The 19295-nt window shown below is 40.5% G+C and overlaps 1 protein-coding gene across 1 annotated transcript in view; it reads right to left on the bottom strand.

The window, feature by feature from the left end:
• Positions 1-19295, bottom strand: part of CD109 (CD109 molecule) — a 117735-nt gene that overhangs the window by 34335 nt on the left and 64105 nt on the right. The window contains exons 16-24 of the mRNA XM_090034978.1: positions 18896-18970; positions 18312-18372; positions 16447-16576; positions 15583-15700; positions 9993-10106; positions 8889-9107; positions 7392-7536; positions 6747-6923; positions 3327-3408 (exon numbers count right to left, since the gene is read on the bottom strand). Of these exons, the coding sequence (XP_089891104.1) occupies positions 3327-3408; positions 6747-6923; positions 7392-7536; positions 8889-9107; positions 9993-10106; positions 15583-15700; positions 16447-16576; positions 18312-18372; positions 18896-18970 (1121 nt within the window). The remainder of the gene's footprint in view (positions 1-3326; positions 3409-6746; positions 6924-7391; positions 7537-8888; positions 9108-9992; positions 10107-15582; positions 15701-16446; positions 16577-18311; positions 18373-18895; positions 18971-19295) is intronic.

The raw sequence follows: 19295 nt of genomic DNA, 5'->3' as shown, positions 1-19295 counted from the left end.
TCAGGGAAAGCAATACCCCCTCCTACCACTCTCCCCCTTGTCCTCTGCCTCCACTTCTTTTCCTTACAGCCTTCCTGTCCCCCACACCAGCACCCCTCACCCCCAGCCCCCCACAGCCTCTGCCCCTCCTCTTCCACTCCCCACAATCTCTGCCCCTTCCTCCACAACCACCGCTCTCCAGTCTCTGCCTCTTCCCCTTCTCCGCCCTTACGGGCAGACACCACCCAGTCTCTGTTCCTTCCCAGAGCACAGCAGCTGGAAGCACAGCCCCTGCCGGCCATACAGCACTGCTGACTGGCCATTTAGGGAAGAGAGTTTTCATGTATTCTGTCCTCAGCCTGAGCCAAGCTGCACCTGATAGTTAAGGGGGGAAGAAGGCAGTGGCAGGGAAGAAGCGAGGGGGTCTGTACTAGGTCTGACTCTGGGCCCGACCTGGGCTCAGGGCCAGAGAGTCACAGGAGCCACCTGCCCACCTCCACTTCGTATGTAAATCTAAGACAAGGGTTTTTTTCCCCCAGCTGAATGGGGGGAAACACTTTGTTTTAGATTTATGTATTATTCAAAATGCAGTTGTGTCCAATGTGTTAGATGATTTCCAGACACAGAAGGAAAAAAAATCCTGACTTGAAGAGTAAATAGTCTAAAGTTAATCAGCAAGAAAATAAAGTAAACTTTTCTGTCCTTAAAACTATGCTCTTTTTTAATATTTTTGTCCATAGAACTGTGCTTTTTAAAACTTTACCATTTCAAAACTACATATGATTTATATGTCAAAACACACATTTCTTTATTCATATGATGCTCATAAATTAAATGCATCTGTATGCCTTTTGAAAGATCAGAGATTTAGTTTGTCAAGCTTTAGGTTGTCAAGACTACCCATAATGAATGAAGTAACAAAGTTATGAATATGATTTTAAGAATCATTATATGCCTTTCCATATAACCACATTATCAAAACAACCTTTTTTGCCTGAACTGTTAATATTTTGAAGGTTCATTTTGACCCCTTCATAGGGTCTAATATTACACTACTTATCTAACAGACCTCAAAGTCTTGGCAGCATCAGGCTAAGAATCGGAGTTTCTCCAGTTCATCAGTACCAGATGTATTCTAAATTCCCATGTAGTCAATGAAAACTGTGACTGACTTAAGAGGACTTTGGATAAAGCCAGTAATTTGAACTCTTCTGTTAAGCTTCAAAAACTACACATAAAAAGCACAAGTACACTAAAGCTGGTTAAATATGGATTAATTAGCTGAGCAGCTTCAAGTGGTCTGTGTGGGTCACTGTTACCCAGTCGGGGCATCTACGCAAGACACTTTAGTCAATCATTTGACTAATCAGCGCAACAGTAAAGTGTCACTGTCTATAAGTGCGGTGCTATAAGGCAGGAGTAAGCTAAGTAATTTTGCCGTAGGACAGTACTGCCTGACACACATACTGTCCTACAGCAGAATCATTTATTCTGCTGTAAGACACATGTAGACTGGGGCTGGCTGGGGCACAAGAGTGCTACAGTGTGGGGGCTGCCTGCTGACTGTCCACTGCATTGCAGTGGGGGCTGCCCTCCACTGTAGCACTCTCATGCCCCCACTAGCCCCTTCGCAGATCCCCCAGTCCCCTGCCACGCAGAGCCATGCCACCTTAGCTCAATGTGCTGTGATCCCAAGTGCACGTATAAATGTTGCACCCAAAACGTAATAAACTCCAGTGTGAACCGTGTCACTCAGGACCACTAATTTCACATGTAGATGCGCCCTGTGTACCTCTAAATGGTAGTTTTCAGCCATTTAATGGGCTTTTTAAGCACTTACACATGGTCTGCAATTCTATTAATGAGGCAGCATAGATGTGCAATTGCACATACAGACAGTAGATTACACACTGGGCAGGCAGCCAATGTACATGCATAACTCACAACATTGAAGGTGGACAAAAACCCATGATTGGTGGACATTAGATGATCACAGGTTTCCTTCTTGCTAAGTCTGCACAATATATTTTAGGAGATCCTGAACCATAAAGGAAAATGGGCAAAGTACATAAACTGCAACTGCCATGGGAGGACAGTAGTCTTCCTATGTTTGGGCTCCGATAGTTAAGTGGCTAGGGAACACATCTAGGTTCTAAGTCGCCTGCACCCAGAGTAGACCATCACCTATCTGTCTATCTGGAAAACTATCACTAGAGTACAGAGCTTTTCATTCTATGTGGGTTAAATAGTCTTTGAGGATGCAGAAAACCAAAATAAAACCTCAGATGCTACTTTTATTCCACGTAACACCTTAAGATAAGAGGCAAGAAGGATGCTTGAAGGAATATAGTTGGCCCACTGTACAAGGACAAAAATGTCGCACCCAGAGGCTCTGCTTGGCACATGTGCAATGCAGTGGACAGTTCTCAGCCTCTGGTGTGAAAAGATGCAAAAGTTGTTCAGAACTACGATGATGAAAACATCATATATGCATCTGGACAGCTGCAAGATTGATGAATGCCCCTATTGTGCACCTTCAGAACAACATTCAAACCTTCTTATAACCTCATCAAATCATCTTTGTCTGCCTATGTCCTTAGACCAACACAGCTACAACCTATACCCCTTCTTAACAACATGGCATTGGAAGATCTCTCCTTCCTGATACAGACCTCATATACTATTCCAAGAAGATACAGGGAGCCCCAAGAATCCCCAAACCCGGGCACTCTGTAAATTAACTCTAGTGTCCCTCACTAACCATATATAAGAAAAAGTAACTAATGTGCACTGCAGTCCTTCTGGGCATCTCTGGGTAATCAGAAAGCTGACATAATTTACAACAGCTCCCTAAGCTATGTTGGTGACTACTTCAGCCCATAAGCAGTGTGGATGTGAAAGGACATCACGGTGGGTTACAGGCTGGAGTTCTGACTTACTGTGCTATGCTTGTAAAGCCCACAGCACCAAATCCCATCCTTTATAGCATATGAAGAAGCCAAATCTACAGTGTATCAATTAGCTTCTCTAGAAAAATGTTTTAAATGCTTTCTGTCTGGTGAACCATTCGCTTAGATCCTAATATTGCCTCTAATTATTTTATTCAGTTTTCTTCCTCATGAAAACTGACTCAGTACTCATTCTTTTGCAAGGGTAAAAAAGTGCTCCTTTAATAATGATTTTTTAAATACCCTTAAAAGTTGTACTACAGATCTAATGAAAACCAGACAGCAAGCTAGTATATCTGGAAATTTTTACCAGTTTAAAAGAGATTTCAGCCCAGTAAAACATTCAAACAATTTACAAAATTCCAAAGTGACAAGCTTTTTTTATCAGGCAAAACTTACCAAGTGCTGCCAGAGGAGTCACTGTTTCCAAAGGCACTGAAAGAGCCATCATCTCTTTGGTAGAGAAGCTCTCTTTGGTATCCTGAAGGGACAAAAGTAAAAGTCAGGTACTGTATGAATTATTCTGAAGAGGACTCAAACTATAATGTTCTTTGGAAAACATGAGAAAAAGTTTTCTAATACTGGAGAATGAAGAGCAGCAGAACATAATGTCAAGTTTCACAGTATTTCTGCCAAAAATGCAGAAGCAAATAAGACAGAAAGAGAGGTTGCAAAAAGTAGGCTGTAGTAACATGAAGGATCTATTTACCAAGGTTGAGATGCAAGGCTTTAACTCCCTGTCATCAAAGGTAGTCTTAATAAAAATAAATGCAGATTTGTGGTGGATTAATAGAAGTATTACATGCAAGACATATGAAATTATAGTTTTATTCTCTGCAGTGCTAGTTCAGCTTCACCTGCAGTTCTGTGTCCAATGTATGATACTAATGTTTAAGATGGAAGTAAAGAAAAAGGAGAGGGTCCAGATTTTAAGATTAAGCAGCGCAAAACTTTGACAATACATGGCTGACTGGAGGCATCTTAAGACAGCTTTACCTGATTGCCAGCTTAGTTCTATTTTAAATTTGTGATCAAAGTTTTGAGAATAACTTAGCTTTTTCTCTCAGAAACTGAAATTCCAAGATAGCCACTTTAACTCCCATGACTGAAAGCAAAATTTAAAAGGCAACTTTCCTTGTGCTTTTGTTTTAGTTAAATACAATTAAGTTTGAAAAAAAAAGCAACTCTGGCAGCTTTATGGATCTTTTCAGCCACAAGCAGTCAGTTTTTAAAAATTCATCGTGATTATTTCAGGATGGCATTAATGAAGATTGTAGCAGATTATGAAAGAATATAATGAAGATTATTTTTAAAGATACATTTTTACTGCATTCTCATTCAGATATCTGAAATAAAATCTGTTGTGAATTAAACTGCATGACTTTCTTTTTAAACTGAATTTTTAAGAGACTGTATTACACAACTAAACCAGAGCTAAATTTCAACTTAAAAATACAGCATGATAGTTAACAATTAAAAAAACAACAATTCCAAACAGAAAATTAATTGTTGAGTGGGAAACAACCAAAAGCATGAAACAAAAGGCCTGAACATTTGCATTTTAAAGTTGTTGATTTTTCTTTCTTAAAATTAAACTTGTTTCAAAATCTTTACTGCTTTGGCCAACAGAGTCTTAAAGAATGCTGTTCTAATCTAAAAGCTAACACGAGTTAAACAAAACCACGCATTTTCTCTAAGTGACATATTTAATATTTCAATTGTGACTCATTTAAGAATAACTTAACAAACTTAATAAAAGAGTTTTTTTCCAATAACTTCAGAAAATTGTGGCTGCATGACTCAGGCTTCAAAGAGTTACAGATTGCTTTCCAAGTAGTAGTTAAAATTACGAACATCATTGTTTTGTTTTGGTTTTATTTTTATTTTGCAGCCATACTGTATGACTGGTTGAAAAATTTCCATCTAACCATTTTTGAGCGGAAAAAAAAAGAAAATTTATTATTGGAAGTGTGTTTTCAATGGAAAATTTTGACTCCTTGTTGAAATACTGAACATGGTAAAACCAAAACATTTCAGAAGAAAAGCAGAAAAAATATTCTATTTGGAAATGTTACCATAATCTCTCATGGCAGTTGCAGTTATGTACTTTGGCCAGTTTTCTTTATGGTTCAGGATCTCCTAAAATATATTGTGCAGATTCAGCAAGAAGGAAACCTGTCACCAGATATATGACCCGAATGGGGGCATGCAGTACATAAAGTTCATAATGCACCTACAAATTTTCAAATCAGAACTTTTGGTTCACCTCGGAAATGTTTTTTAATTTTTTTATTCAAAAATGATCTTTTTCTTTGAAAAATGTTGCTTAAAATTGTTTAAACACGTTTCATTTTTAATGAGACAAGGTTAATTGGGTAAATCCGGTATCTTTTATTAGACCAACTTAAATAGTTGGAAAAAATCTTCTTAGCAAGCTTTTGGGCACAAACACCCTTCACCAGCTGAAGAAACATCTGTATAAATGTTCATTTCTAGTAATGGAAAATTACCACTTGCAACTGCCCCCTTTCCCCTGCTCCTTGTGCTCTCTCCACACCAGGGTGAGCCTGGTCTGGGGAAAGTGCGGGCTGCTCCGGTCATCCCATTCCCAGGGGACTGAAGCAGCAGGGCAAAGCCCACTGGCCACAGCTCACACCAGAAACTGGTGTGAGAAGCGGGCAGGAGCTCCCTCTGCTCAAGTCCTGGGGCCCAGTGCACTGAACCCCAAGGCAAAGCCCCCAACCCTGGGACTCCACACACCTGGGACTCCAGTGTGAGAAGCAGGAAGCAGTTTTGCCTCACTCTTCTAGAGAGCGCCTCCATAAGCCCCATTCCTGATGTGGCCACCTTCTCCTTGAAGGCTTTTAAGTCTCAGCTCCCGCTGCTCAGCCAAGTGGCATGGAAGGCAAAGGGAAGCCAGCTGGACTGTGAAACAGGCTCAGGAGGCTTTCTCCAAGCCAAGCTACCAGCCACAGGCTTTTAAATTGCCATCCTTGCTGCCCAGCTAAGCAGTGGAGACGGGCAAGGGGAAGCAAAGGGAAACAGGTGGAGGGCAGTGCCACTCCCTGAGCGCAACTCCCCATGCCCAGCAGCTGAGCAGAGCAGCTGAAGCAGAACACAATGCTCCTGTCAGCTTCTCAAACTCCAGTGAGAAGCAAGCAGAAAGCAGTTGGCAGCTGCTCCTCCCCTTCCCTCTTAGTCTATGCCTTCTCCAGACTGGGGTGACCTCAGCCTCTGGAAGGCACAGTAAGGATCCTTTCCCTCAGCTTCAATCCTCTTGGTCCCCAGGGACAGTTAAACCCAAGGAAAGTGTGCAGACATTCAATCTACAAAGAGAAAGTCTCCTGGGAATGATTTGTACCTGCCTGTTTCCAAGTTGTTTTTCTCCCAAACCAGGCATAAGAAAAAGCTCAAATATCTGCACATTTGATTTCTAACAGGAGAAAAGCAATTCCCCCAGTAGAAACTGAACATCTATACATGGTCTAACTTGTACCCTTTATAATTCAAGGAGCAGTCAAAAATGCCCAAATCTTCTTTTTAATCAAGCAAGAGAATAATCATTTTCAAGAGTGATAATATAGATCTCCTTTTACAGTATGGCTTTAGTCTGAAAAATAACTGCCTAGAAATGGCATCTTCATACTCAGCACACCTTGCTTTTGGGATGAATAGAACCAAAATCACTACAGAAAAATGCCATAAACTGAATAACCTTAAACTGAATCCTAATTCAGGTTCCAAATGCAGAGCCACATATATGATATTTTCTGGTAGTAATTTTTTTTAAACTAGGACCTTTTCTGAAAGTGTACAGACCTTCTCTCATAAAAGATATAGCCTTTGATTTAATATTCTCCGTTAATTGCCTTGTCTTAGTCAGATATTCCAACACATAAATATTTGGAGCAAAGTTTATCATGTTCTGTTCACCACAGCCATAAGGCATCTTAATCAAAGACTCCAAACCATTGATAGAAGGCCCAAGGATATCACCTAAAAGATAAAATTAAAATTCAATGCTTATACATGTGCATATATGGCGATATCATTTTTAAAATTAGACTTTTCGATACTATAATATCCAGACACAATCCTTTTCAAATTTCAGTGCTTTTATTCTAATATTATAATTAAGCTAACATGAATATAAAGGCAGAGTCAACATACAAGCCAGCAACTTCATAGTGTTAAATATTGCTAGGAACATCTCTAAAGGACTACTATTGAGAAAGCTTCTTCCAAGGCCTCTGAAAGTCTGTTGAAGTAATCCTGTCTGGGAAATGACGAAACTCATTTATAAGGGAAGCTGTAATGGCACATTGTAACTCCAAATCTTATATTGGAGGCTATGCAAGCTCAGCACAAATTGAAACACTCAACTTTATATTTACTGTCTGTGAAAGAGACAAGATTGCTTCCTGAAAGATAATGATGATATAAATAGGATAAAATAATTCTTACCAATAGCAGTGACTTGCACTCTTTCACTGCCACTTACTACATCAGAAGGAAAGTTGAAATGCAGAGTTTTTGATATAGTTTTTGTATTATTCCCAGTCAAATCCAAGAGTACTGCCTGTGAGTAGGAGTGTTCAAGGCCCTCAGCCTATCAAGATAAACAAAAATAATTATTTTCATCTCCAGTATTTTATTTGTTGTGTTTAGGTTTTTTATCATGCTAATTCATAGTGTTGTATTCAAAAGACCTAAACCATTATGCTTCATACTATTTGCTAACACAGCAAAAAGTAGCATATTCACTCGTCTGAACTGATACATATTTATTTTTTGCTTAAAACCACAGACGTGCCTTTAGTAACTGTTCTATCAAGATGAGGTTTTAATAAGGAAAAATAATACATAGAGCCTGATCAAAAGTCTAGTGAAGTCAGAATCTTTTCACTGACCTCAATGGACTCTTTGGATTAGGTCCATTCAGCACAGTATTCTAAGACAAAGGTTTCACATAATATGCAACACTATGGGCTTATCTATACAGAGAGGATTTAGTTCAAAGCAAGATGAATCTGCAAATACTTCAAGTGTGTGCATTTTCCATGAAAAATTCATCAGAAAACACACAAACTCAAAGCAGGGACCAGAACCCAGTTTCCCCCTTTACCATTAAGTGGGGGAATCATGCTCTCTCTTCCCCTCTTAATAATCCAATGGATGTTTCTTTCTGACAGGTTGAACAAATTCAGTTGGAAGGGTTTACCAAGTCCACACCTCAGAAAAGCCTGCAGTGGTTAGGATGCTCTCTCAGGATGTGAGAAATCCTTGAATGCAGTAATGAGAATTGAACTAGGGTCTCCTATATCCTAGACCCAATCTGATAATGTATAAAAGAAGTACACCACCACCACCTCAACTTTCTAGTGTATGCCAAACTATGTACAGGGGAAGGCCTAGTAAGAGGGCCCTGACTGATCTTAGATGTGAAAAGGGTGCTGAGCTGCAATGCCCTAGAGCCGAGAGAAGCTGGTAAGTATAATGGCACCTTAGTTTTCAATATTAAAATTCTCCAAGCACTTTGTTTTAAATAGATTCATGCCACTCCCACAATACAGAATTTTTCATGTTAAAGATCTGTTGACCTCAAGCCAAATGTTACAATTACAATTCACTTATTAAAGGTGTTTGTCAAAAAATTATTTGACACTGAGTGAATTATAAAGTACCAGTATCATCCCACACCTGGTCCCACAGCTCCCACTTCTGCCAATGGAATGTGTCATGTGATCAAGGATTTGTACACCCGAGTTCTATGGGGCTTTTCATTATTATTATTTTTAAAAGCAAATCTAAAACAATTTAAGGAAAGGACTCTTTAAAAAGAAAGCTTTCTCCTAAAATTCTGAAAAGCTTACAAGAGAAACATCTACTGATTTGCCTTTTTGAAACATTCTGAGTTGTTTTTTATAAAGCTTAGAATGAATCAAGTCGTTAAATATTTACCTTCACTAAAACTTTCTGAAGAACAGCATCAGAAACAGTGGGTGACACTGCTGTCACTTTGATAGGGATCTCCCCCAGCTGTTTTGGTTTGATTGGGAAATTAACAGTCCTTCCATCTTCACTTGGTACTAACACAGACTGTTGGTTTCCTGTAGCATTTATTTCATTGGATGTTATAAGAATTTCAAAAGCATCACTGATATCCAGGGTCACTGTAACCTATGAAAATAAAATAAAATGTGCTATTTTAGCAACAGATGTTAATCCTAAAGGCTGTTGTTTTATAAGATGTAGATTTCTGACCATGTATAAAAATATGCCTTGGTTTTTCCATGTCTTCAGTGAAGAAATAATAAAGACTTTGAGGAGATGTATTCAGAATTGCTTTTGGGAGCCTTGCAGTGTCTGGCGACGTTCCTGAATCACAGTATAAAAATATGGACAAAGAGGAAAGAGAGGGAACATGGAGCAAGTAGAAGGATGAAATAAGTAGAACAAAGGAGAATGGAAAGGAAGAAAGATCTTCAGGGAAAAACAGACTAGAAGCTAAAAATCAGAGGGAAGAGAAAGAAACTGTCAGGAGACAAATAACATAGTTGAGAAAAAAATAAGTGAAATATTAGAGCTTATCTCAATATGTGTTCACCAGCCTGAGCTCCATTTATTTAACTTAATGAGAGCACTCAAGTGTTTCAGAGTAACTGCCATACAGTGACTGGAAAGGCTTAGGAACACTATGTATGCTGATTCAGATCCAATTCAATCCCATCTCCTACTTCTGACCAATACCACCGAAAGGAAACAAAAATAAATCAAGGTGTTTTTGACTGATTTGTGCAATGATTTTATCTTAGAAAATCAGATTTTTCTGATGACAGCAGCAAAAAAAATATGAGTGATAACCAAGTATATATATATGAACTGCCTCTATGAGAGCTACAAGAAGCAAGATTTGTCTGAGAGAATAATTTAATGGACAAACTCTATAGTTGAGAGAAATGTTAGACAAGCTCTCAGGCACAAAATACCCTTTCTTGGGTCTAGGAGGGACAAGGGTCAATACATACCAGAATGGTAGGGGAAAATGCCAACGAGAGATTTTACCTTGGTCTCTTCTTTCAAGTAATTGAAGATATTTATTTCCAAAATAAACTGTTCTCCTCTGGTAACAGAGTAAGGAAGGTTCAAGGAAATGAAAAAAGGCTGAAATGTTTCTAGCTGAAAAATAAAAAGAATATATACAACAGTGAACTCCTGCAGTCACCAATCAGCTAATACATTGGCTACAGTTCAAACTCAGACCTTCTAAGTAGACTTTATCACTGGCAACCTTGACTAGACAAGTGCATCATGTAATAAGATATAGATGGAGCTTGAGTGAAAGAAACTGTTAGCTGACAGAAGCCAATACATCCTTCCGAGGACTCTACAACATGCTGACATGGGAGCTGTGGGGTTCTTGGCAGTACTGACCATCAGACTGCTCTGTAATCTGCATACTTAAACATGGATTGAAGATCTAACTTTCGAAATGTGGGTTTGCTAGTTCTGAGTGTACCTGTCCTTTGGAATTCTGTAAAAGAAAGTTGCCAACTGTTTTGAAACCTAAGTAATGTATGATATAAGAATTTATTTCTTCATGGCCCTACATTTATGCCAAGGAGCATCTTCTCATTGACTTGTACATAGCAGAATAGGGCCTATCGGGAAAAACATACTGAAAAATAATGGGCCCTCCTAATTTTTTGTTTTACTGACTCTATGGATTTTAATTTGAACTTTCTATTTTTAAATATTCCCTGTGCATAAAAACCATGTTTCATTCCATAATTACATGTCTGAACTAAAGAAGAATCTCAACTATAGAAACCCACAGGTAGCAAGCAATTCACTTTTGCCTGTGGAGACATGCTTTTTGAAAAAAATCTCTGCCCTACTGAAATCAATGGCAAACGTCAATTGATTTTACAGGGGTCAGGATTTCCTTGCCTCCCTCCCCCACAATGATTAAACATGCAGTACAGCCATCTGGCAAATAACAGCTAGTGTGAAAATTTAAATGAAAAATACTGAGTTTTGTTTTCATCAAAGGTTTTCTTGTAATCACTTTAAGTTCTCCCCCAATAAAACACAGAAATGGATTCTTTTCAATAGCGAAGCCTGACATTTTTTGGCTTAAAATAGAAAAAAAAAAATGGGGAAAAAGGAAGATTTGAGGGGAAGGAAATTTCCACTTTCCATAAAAAAAATTTTTAACAGATAAATTTTACCAGTATTATCTTTAGAGAATAACAACATTCTGTAGGAAAAGTTCCATAAAAATAATATAACTAAGCTAACTCTCATTTGATAAATAATGTTAAAGTTCATGGCCCAGATTTATTTTCTCTATTTCATACAACAACCTTTATCTGCATTTCTATATATTCTTCTTGAGTGTGATTCACCTATGTGGAACTCTAAATATGAACTGAACAACAACCCAATGTTGTATATGTGCAGTTATGGCTTAAAGGATAACCTTGGCACGTGTTCCCCTTGCAAACTAACCAAATGCAAGGATGTGTGGCCAAGTATATAATTTCATATAATCTGAAATCAGTTTCACAGATTTCATAGACATTAGGGCTGGACGGGACCTTGGAAGATCATCAAGTCCAGCCCCCCGCCCGAAGGGCAGGAAGTCAGCTGGGGTCATAGGATCCCAGCAAGATAAGCATCCAATTTGCTCTTGAAGGTGTTCAATGTAAGTGCTTGAACCACCTCCAATGTCAGGCTATTCCAGACCTTGGGGGCTCGGACAGTAAAGAAATTCTTCATGTCCAGCCTGAAATGGTCTCGCAGTAGTTCATAACCGCTTGATCTCGTCATCTCTTGGGGCGCTCTGGTGAACAAACATTCCCCCAGATACTGGTGGTCACCCCTGATATACTTATAGGTGGCCATCAGATCACCCCTCAGCCTGCACTTTTCCAGGCTAAACAGCCCCATGGCTCTCAGCCTGTTGTCGTAAGGTCTGTTTTCCTGACCTCTGATCACGTGCGTGGCTCTTCTCTGGACTCTCTCAAGGTTCTCCACATCCTTTTTGAATTATGGGACCCAAAGCTGGATGCAGTACTCCAGCTGTGACCTCACCAAGGCTGAGTACAAAGGGAGAATGACGTCCTGAGATTTGCTTGAGAAGCATTTATGGATGCAAGCCAGCGTTTTGGTTGCTTTACTAGCTGCAGCATCACATTGCAGGCTCATATCATCTTGTGGTCAATGATGACCCCCAAGTCTCTTTCTTCTGTAGTGCTAGCCAGTGTAGCACTGCCGAGCCTATAAGGATGCTGCAAGTTTTTCCTCCCAAGGTGGAGAACCTTGCATTTTTCAGTGTTAAACACCATCAGGTTCTCATCCACCCATTTGCTGAACCTTTCCAGGTCAGCTTGGATTGCCCTCCTGTCTTCAGGTGCAAATGCTTTGCCCAAACTTTGGTGTCATCGGCAAACTTGGCCGCTAAAATTTCCTATGTTCTACCTCTGCCAAGTTAAGTGTAGAAAACAGCTGAAAGATGCAAGAGTAATGATCCTAATCTCTTAGGCCCCCTTTACACATGCGGTAAAGGTACAATTGGATGGGGCTGGACTCGATGATCCTTCAGGGTCCCTTCCGGCCCGAATGTCTATGAAATCTATGGATCTAATACATGATCCACACAATCGCACCACACATGCATGGCAGGAGGCATGATTTTGAGATCGCACATTAGATCCAATCATGCCTTACTGCTGATCCTTGGCTCCCCTTGTACTGGCAAGAAGCAGGCTCTCACAGCTAGGAGCCCTCTTTGTTGAGGGGGCTCCCAGCTCCAGGGGTCATGTGCAGCTAGGACCAAGAATTCAGCATCTGACAGGACTCTTGGTCCTGCACCTGACTGGGCTCTCAGTCCCAGGTGCACCACACATGCAGCCAGGACGGAGAGTCCCACACCTGTTGACAAAGCCAGGACCAAGAGCCCTGCCAGGTGCAGGACTCCAAGGTCTAGTTGCACATGTGGACTCAGAGGATTCAAGCACCCCTGAGCCTTAGAGATCACACCAACTGTGGACTAGGGTTTTCACACTGCGCATGGTGCACTCTTGTGGTTGGGAGCCCCATCAGCTGACACATGCAAATTAAACAATGGCCATAAGCTACTGCAGAGAAGGTTTAGACTGGACATTAGAAAAAAGTTCTTCATGGTCAGGGTTGCCAGGATATGGAATGGGCTTCCAAGGGAAATGGTGCTTGCCCCAGCCTTGGGGGTCTTCAAGAGGAGACTGGACAGGCACCTGGATGGGATCACATGATCCCAGGTTTGGTGACCCTTTTCTTGCCTGCCAGGGGCAGAAGGTTAGACTAGATGGCCCACTGAGGTCCCTTCCGACCCTGGAATCTATGAATCTATGAAAGCTCAATAACAACTAGCTATAAAGTAAATACGCATTTTCAAAGTCTAGCGTTATAGCTGGTTGGAGCTTTTTATCGTGTAATAAGTACTTTGCATGTGTGGCTGGTCTTAAGGTAATTTTGCAATTAATCAGTTAATTGTGCAATACCTGTAATGTGTAGAGGGGGCATACAGAGCTTCAGCTGCAAAACCCAAACTAGGTCCAAAATTTATTGTGGAGCAACTGTCAGGGTAATTTCATAGTTTCATAGATGTAGGGTCGGAAGGGACTTAAATATCAAGTCTGACCCCCTGCCCTGGACAGGAATGTATACTGGGCTCATATGACCCCTGGTAGGTTTGAGCTCGTGTGACCCAAGCTAGCTAAATATCAAGCCTCCTCTTAAAGAACCCCAAGGGAGGAGCCAGCACTGTTTCCCTTGGAAGTTGGTTCCAGATCCTAGCCACCCGGACTGTGAAGTAGCGCCTCGTTATGTCTAGCCTAAACCTACTCTCAAACAACTTATGTCCATTATTCCTTGTTACTCTGGGAGGTGCTTGAGGGAACAGGGTCTCCCCCATTCCCCGCTGGTCCCCCCTGGTAAGTTTATAGACAGCCACCAGGTCTCCTCTGAGCCTTCTCTTTTGAAGGCTGAACAGGTTCAGGTCCTGTAGCCTCTCGTTGTAGGGTCTGCCCTGCTGTCCCTGGATCATGCGAGTGGCCCTCCTCTGGACCCTCTTGATGCTGGCCACGTCCCTCCTGAAGTGGGGCACCCAGAACTAGATGCAGTACTCCAGCTGTGGCCTCACCAGTGTCACACAGAGGGGGAGGATCACCTCCTTGGACCTGCTCATGATGCATTTGTGGATGCATGACAAGTTGCGGTTAGCCTTACTGACTGCGTCCTCACATTGGCGGCCCATGCTCATTTTGGAATCAGTAACAACTCCAAGATCCCTTTCTGTCACTGTGCTGACAAGAAGGGAGTTTCCCAGCCTATAGGTATGCTGCTGATTCTTACTGCCCAAGTGCAGTACCCTGCACTTGTCAGTATTGAATCCCATCCTATTCTCATTTACCCACCCCTGTAACCTGTCCAGGTCCAGTTGTATCCTGTCCCTAACTTCTAATGTGACCACCTCGCCCCACAGTCAGACTGATCACCTTATTTGGGGTCAGGAAAGAATTTTACCCCATGGTCAGACTGATGTGGATTGAGAGGGTTTTTGCCTTCTTCTGTACTGCGGGATGTGTCCCTCTACCTCAGATCTCCTAAGACTATATTGACAACCTTTTATTAAAGCAGACCATTGGCTGCCATAGTTCCCATGCTTTACCTGTGGCAGGTTAGGGTGCTATGCCCGTGTTGTGTCAGGATTAATGGTAGTTTTATGTAGAGTTTGGATTATGGATTAGGAAGGTTTGGGTAGGGATTGTGCTGCCTCAAGCAGGGACTGAATTAGATGCCTTCTGGAGGTCCCTTCCAGCCCTACTTGTCTATGATTCTATGAAATCATTTGGGCCTAAATGTCTGAAGCTTCCTCTAAGTCTATTTTTGGTATCTAAATAAACGTGCACCAAGGATCCATCTTTTAAACACTTCCCCCATCATAAAGATGAAGGTCTGAAGGGCAGGGCAGGGTAACAGCTGCATGATTTCTCCCTCCTTGAGGACAATGTGAAGAAAATGTCATTTAACTAGCCCATAAACTTCTTCCTTGTCCAGGCCCCCTCCTTATAACTTCTCTTTGCATGCATTCTTCCACCCAAGAAAGCTTTTTGGAATGTCCAAGATAACTATGTTAGGATCTTGACATGGAAAGGATTCTCCATGCCCAGACTATTGGGGCACAATCAGTCCCTTCATTTGACTAATGCCACAAATTCTCAGGGCATAGGTTGTAGCCACGCTGATTTAAAGACATAGGCAGACAAGGTTCTTTGGGTAAATCTGGTATCTTTTATTAGACCAACCTGATATCAGATTTACCCAAAGAACCCCATCTACATAAATTCTCAGGAAGATAGATGCCCAGACAACTATCCTGAATGAGGCTGAAGTATCACAGTTATTTATGGATAAAGGCAAGGGAGGATATAAACAACTGCTTTTAAAGAGATTTTCCCATTGATTTCAATTGGGCCTTTATATAGAACTTGATTACCTTGGTAAGGAAAAAATGTCATGTGCAATCAGGTTGTAACTATCAGTGCTAATGGACATCTCCGAACTAAGTTGTGAGACTAGTGTAAACCAAAACTGCCTTATAATTTATTACCTCCACTGGAGCAGTCAGTATTCCAAGACCAAGGTTTTCAGACATTACAAAGGCACTGGCTACCCACGAAGTGATGGTATCAGGTACAGTTACTTCCATTGTGATGTCTTTGCTGGATCTAATAACAGGAAGATCACCACAATTTTAAAAGCAATAATTAATTTCTCATTTAAAAAAAGTATTTAAAATATGTCAGAAATATAGCTCAAACTCATAAACAGGAAAGGGTTTTTTTATGTTTTTCATTTCTTGTCTCTTTTAAAAATGTGTTAGGGCACAAATGTAATAATCAAAATGAATTATATATAATTCAGTTTAAAATAATGCCTTCTTCCATATCCTGTAAAAATACTCTTTACTCACTGGCTGTTTTCCTAAACCTCCAGACACTGTTGTCTGGATGATTACAATAAATACAGTGTATTGAAACTTAGATTGTGCTGCCAATTAGGCAACATATGATGATTTTGGGGTTAAGACTTTGGACAAATGCACAGTAGAATGTGATTTACTTTCTGGGCCTACCATAGATTTATTGCGTTATAAGAGAAAAGTCACTCACTGTCTCTGTATCTCAGTTTCTGCACAGGGACATTTATATAGATTATAACCCATTCATGCAGGGATACTCTCTTAAAATGCATTTGGATAATGCAGGTCTTGGTGGGCTTTCACAGTCTTAGCTGTGGCCTCTAGATGGTACTGCAATATAACTAATTTTTATAACTCATTTTTATCTAGAACTCCTCTTCGGCATTCCATGCAAAACACTGTCTAAAATGTAGCAGAAGAAAAGTACAAATATATGCCCAAAGTCCACTTTAATGTGTGTAACTATAACTCAATTTTCTTCAAAGGTTTTACCTAGTGTTAGAGTCAATCCAAAGCCAAGTCTCTGGAAAATACATCCTTACACGTGGATAACTGGGAGGAGACGGTCTTACTGGAAAATGTGTCTCTGTGTCAGAATCCATGAAGGTTAATATGTCATCATCTACAAAATGAAAATGAGTATCCAACAGTAGAAAATTCTACATAGCAAAAAACAACCAAATTAGCATTGTTTGGTGGGTGTATAATTATTTAGAATTTTGCAATATACCTGGTAACAGTATTACAAAATAGCATAAACTAATTTTAGACTACTGCACTGTTATTTTTACTTCAAAAGCAATTTTAAGATCTTTATGATTTTTTTAGAAATAATCATACTCACCATATGATTCTATGGAGGCCAGAGGCTGATGAGTCAGTGACATTTAAAACTGAGGCAAGTTGCAAATGCCTCCCAAACTAAGGCCCTTAATGGACTTTGAGATGCCAAGATATCAGCAGAGAGAAAAAATTTCAAAATAGTCCAAATCGTATTTCCAAAAGAACCCAAATCAGTTGGAAGCCTTAGTCCCAATTAAAGCCAATTGATTTAAGCCCCTTTGCAACTTGTATCACATCTTTCTATCAATATGTCTCAAAACATTGTAGGGTTTAATCTTTAAAGCCTTATTCATGAGAGCAGCCGACGTGCATGAAGTCTATAGGACTTTTTACAAAGATTAGGGCTACTAGTGTGAGCAGGACCACACTCTTAAGATCTAATCTTGAGCCTCAAGTCAGACATAACTAGCCAGTCAAAGAAAAAAAAATCCTTCTGTGCAGGCTGCAAGAGGGATGTAGAGCAGGGGTGGGCAAAACAGCAGATCCAGCCAGCAGCTGGACTCCATTTCCCAGCATGCCCTGCCCACATTGCTGCAGCCAGTTTCCATGGAGACTCCAGCAGCAGAAGCACCATGACAGGGTGGGCCCATGATTTCCGGGCCCAGGCCCATGATTTCCATGAGACCAGGCCCAGCAGCACTGGCAGGGCGTGTGGCAGGGTGGGGAGCTGCTCCGGGGCTGGGATCTTGCGGTGGTCACAACATGGTATGGAGCCAGGGCTAAGCCACAATCTGCTACCTGCATGGTCCTGCCTGGGGCGTGCGGGCAGCAAATCGTAGTTCTGCCCTGACTCCAGACTACATTGTCACCACAAGATCCTGGTCCCAGAACCACTCCCTGTCCAGCCGTGGGCCCTGCCAGCACTGCTGGAGCCACTCTCCATGGAAACCCTGGCCCTGCACTGTCACGGCTCTGCTGCACCTGGGGTCTTCATGGAAACCAGCTACAGTGACATGGGCAGGGCTTTCTGGGAAATGGAGTACACCACGGGCCTGATCCAGCCCACAGCCCAGGCTTTGCCTAGCGAGACTGTAGAGACTTCTTCTGTCTCTATAAAATATGCTTATGCACTCACACTTACACATTAGATGGATGACAGGATGCTTTCTTCACTGAGCTCACAAAGACTGAGACCTGCCTTCAGTGCATCCTATTATATTTAACTAAATCACAGTAGTTCCAAAGTGGAGACCTGCTCCAAATATATGAGAAGGGATAAATTTGGAATATGTATTTTAGAAATTTGTCTTCAAGCTCAAATCAGTCTTTTGGCACCTCCACCAGTAATGACATACTTGCAGTTATTCAGCTACGTACTACAAAGATAAAAATATATTCTGTAAGCCGAACTCACCTTAAATTCACAGGGTTAAATATAACCCTATAGATTTTTAAGGAGTTATTTTGTGTTTGCCCTGGCGTAACTAACCAGAACTTGGCCTCCTTTGCTTATCTTTAACTCTCCAAATGTTAAAGACTGCAGTGGTTTGGTTATGTCTGTGTATACAACTTACAGAGAAAAGGATCCTCATCTTCAGCAAGGTTTGCATCAGTTAATACCCAGAGGTTGCATTTCTAAATAAAATATGTAAAACGTATTTCAGTCCAGGGCACATGCAATGCTTGTCTATTTTCTCTTTCATATATTAAGAAAATGAAAGTCCATTTTAACAAATTTCCTACACAAGCTTAGCCAGAATTGTACATAACCCAACATGTTTTCTAAATAAGAATCTTTTCAGCACTATTAGATACTGGTTTGGGCACAATTTTTTATCTTTATGGGGGAAAAAAAATCACGTAGTCTTCAATATCCATAACAGATTGTCATGCATTTCATATGCTTTTGTTCCAAGATTTGTACATGATTAACTTATTCAGTATTGCCCACTAAAATTCTATGACTACTTTAATTTTTTAGAGTTTTATAAAATATTTCTTAATTCCCCCCAAGCTGATGCTCTCTTGATAAAGACAATATTAACTACAGAACAGCACACTGTCTCAGACTTTATTGGAGGTGTTGATTTCATTTTCTTTCAGCAGGCAATCTACAAATAAATAAGAAAAACCCTCAGTCTCTAAATTTAGGTTTTACCTGAAAGACACGGAAGGGACTTCTAACTGAGGCAAAGAATTGCTTTGTGTTGTACAAATATAATTCATGGAGCACCTAAGAAAACAAAAATGAAATAATCCAAATGATGACTAATCCAAACTGTTTCCAATTCTTTAAATTAAATATATTTCACGGGGTGATAATTTTTAGAGTTATACCTCAGGCAAAACCTCTCTGTTCTCCAGATAAAGAGAAAAGGAAAATCAGAAATCATGTATGAATGCAGTAAGGCAAAAATGTGTTAAAAACAAATGAAAAAGGGTAGAATTTTTATGAGAGTCTGACTTTCATGGTAATTAGGCCACCAAGCTATTTAGACATTTTGGAAAATTTTACCCATCATCAACTGTTTCTTCTACTTACACACTTGGAGATGCTG

The sequence above is a fragment of the Crocodylus siamensis genome, chromosome 1 (genome assembly GCF_052110815.1).
Source record: "Crocodylus siamensis isolate JL-2025a chromosome 1, ASM5211081v1, whole genome shotgun sequence".
Taxonomy (NCBI): domain Eukaryota; kingdom Metazoa; phylum Chordata; order Crocodylia; family Crocodylidae; genus Crocodylus; species Crocodylus siamensis.
Note: the sequence above shows the minus strand (reverse complement) of the source record. Positions and strands in the feature narration are given on the sequence as shown.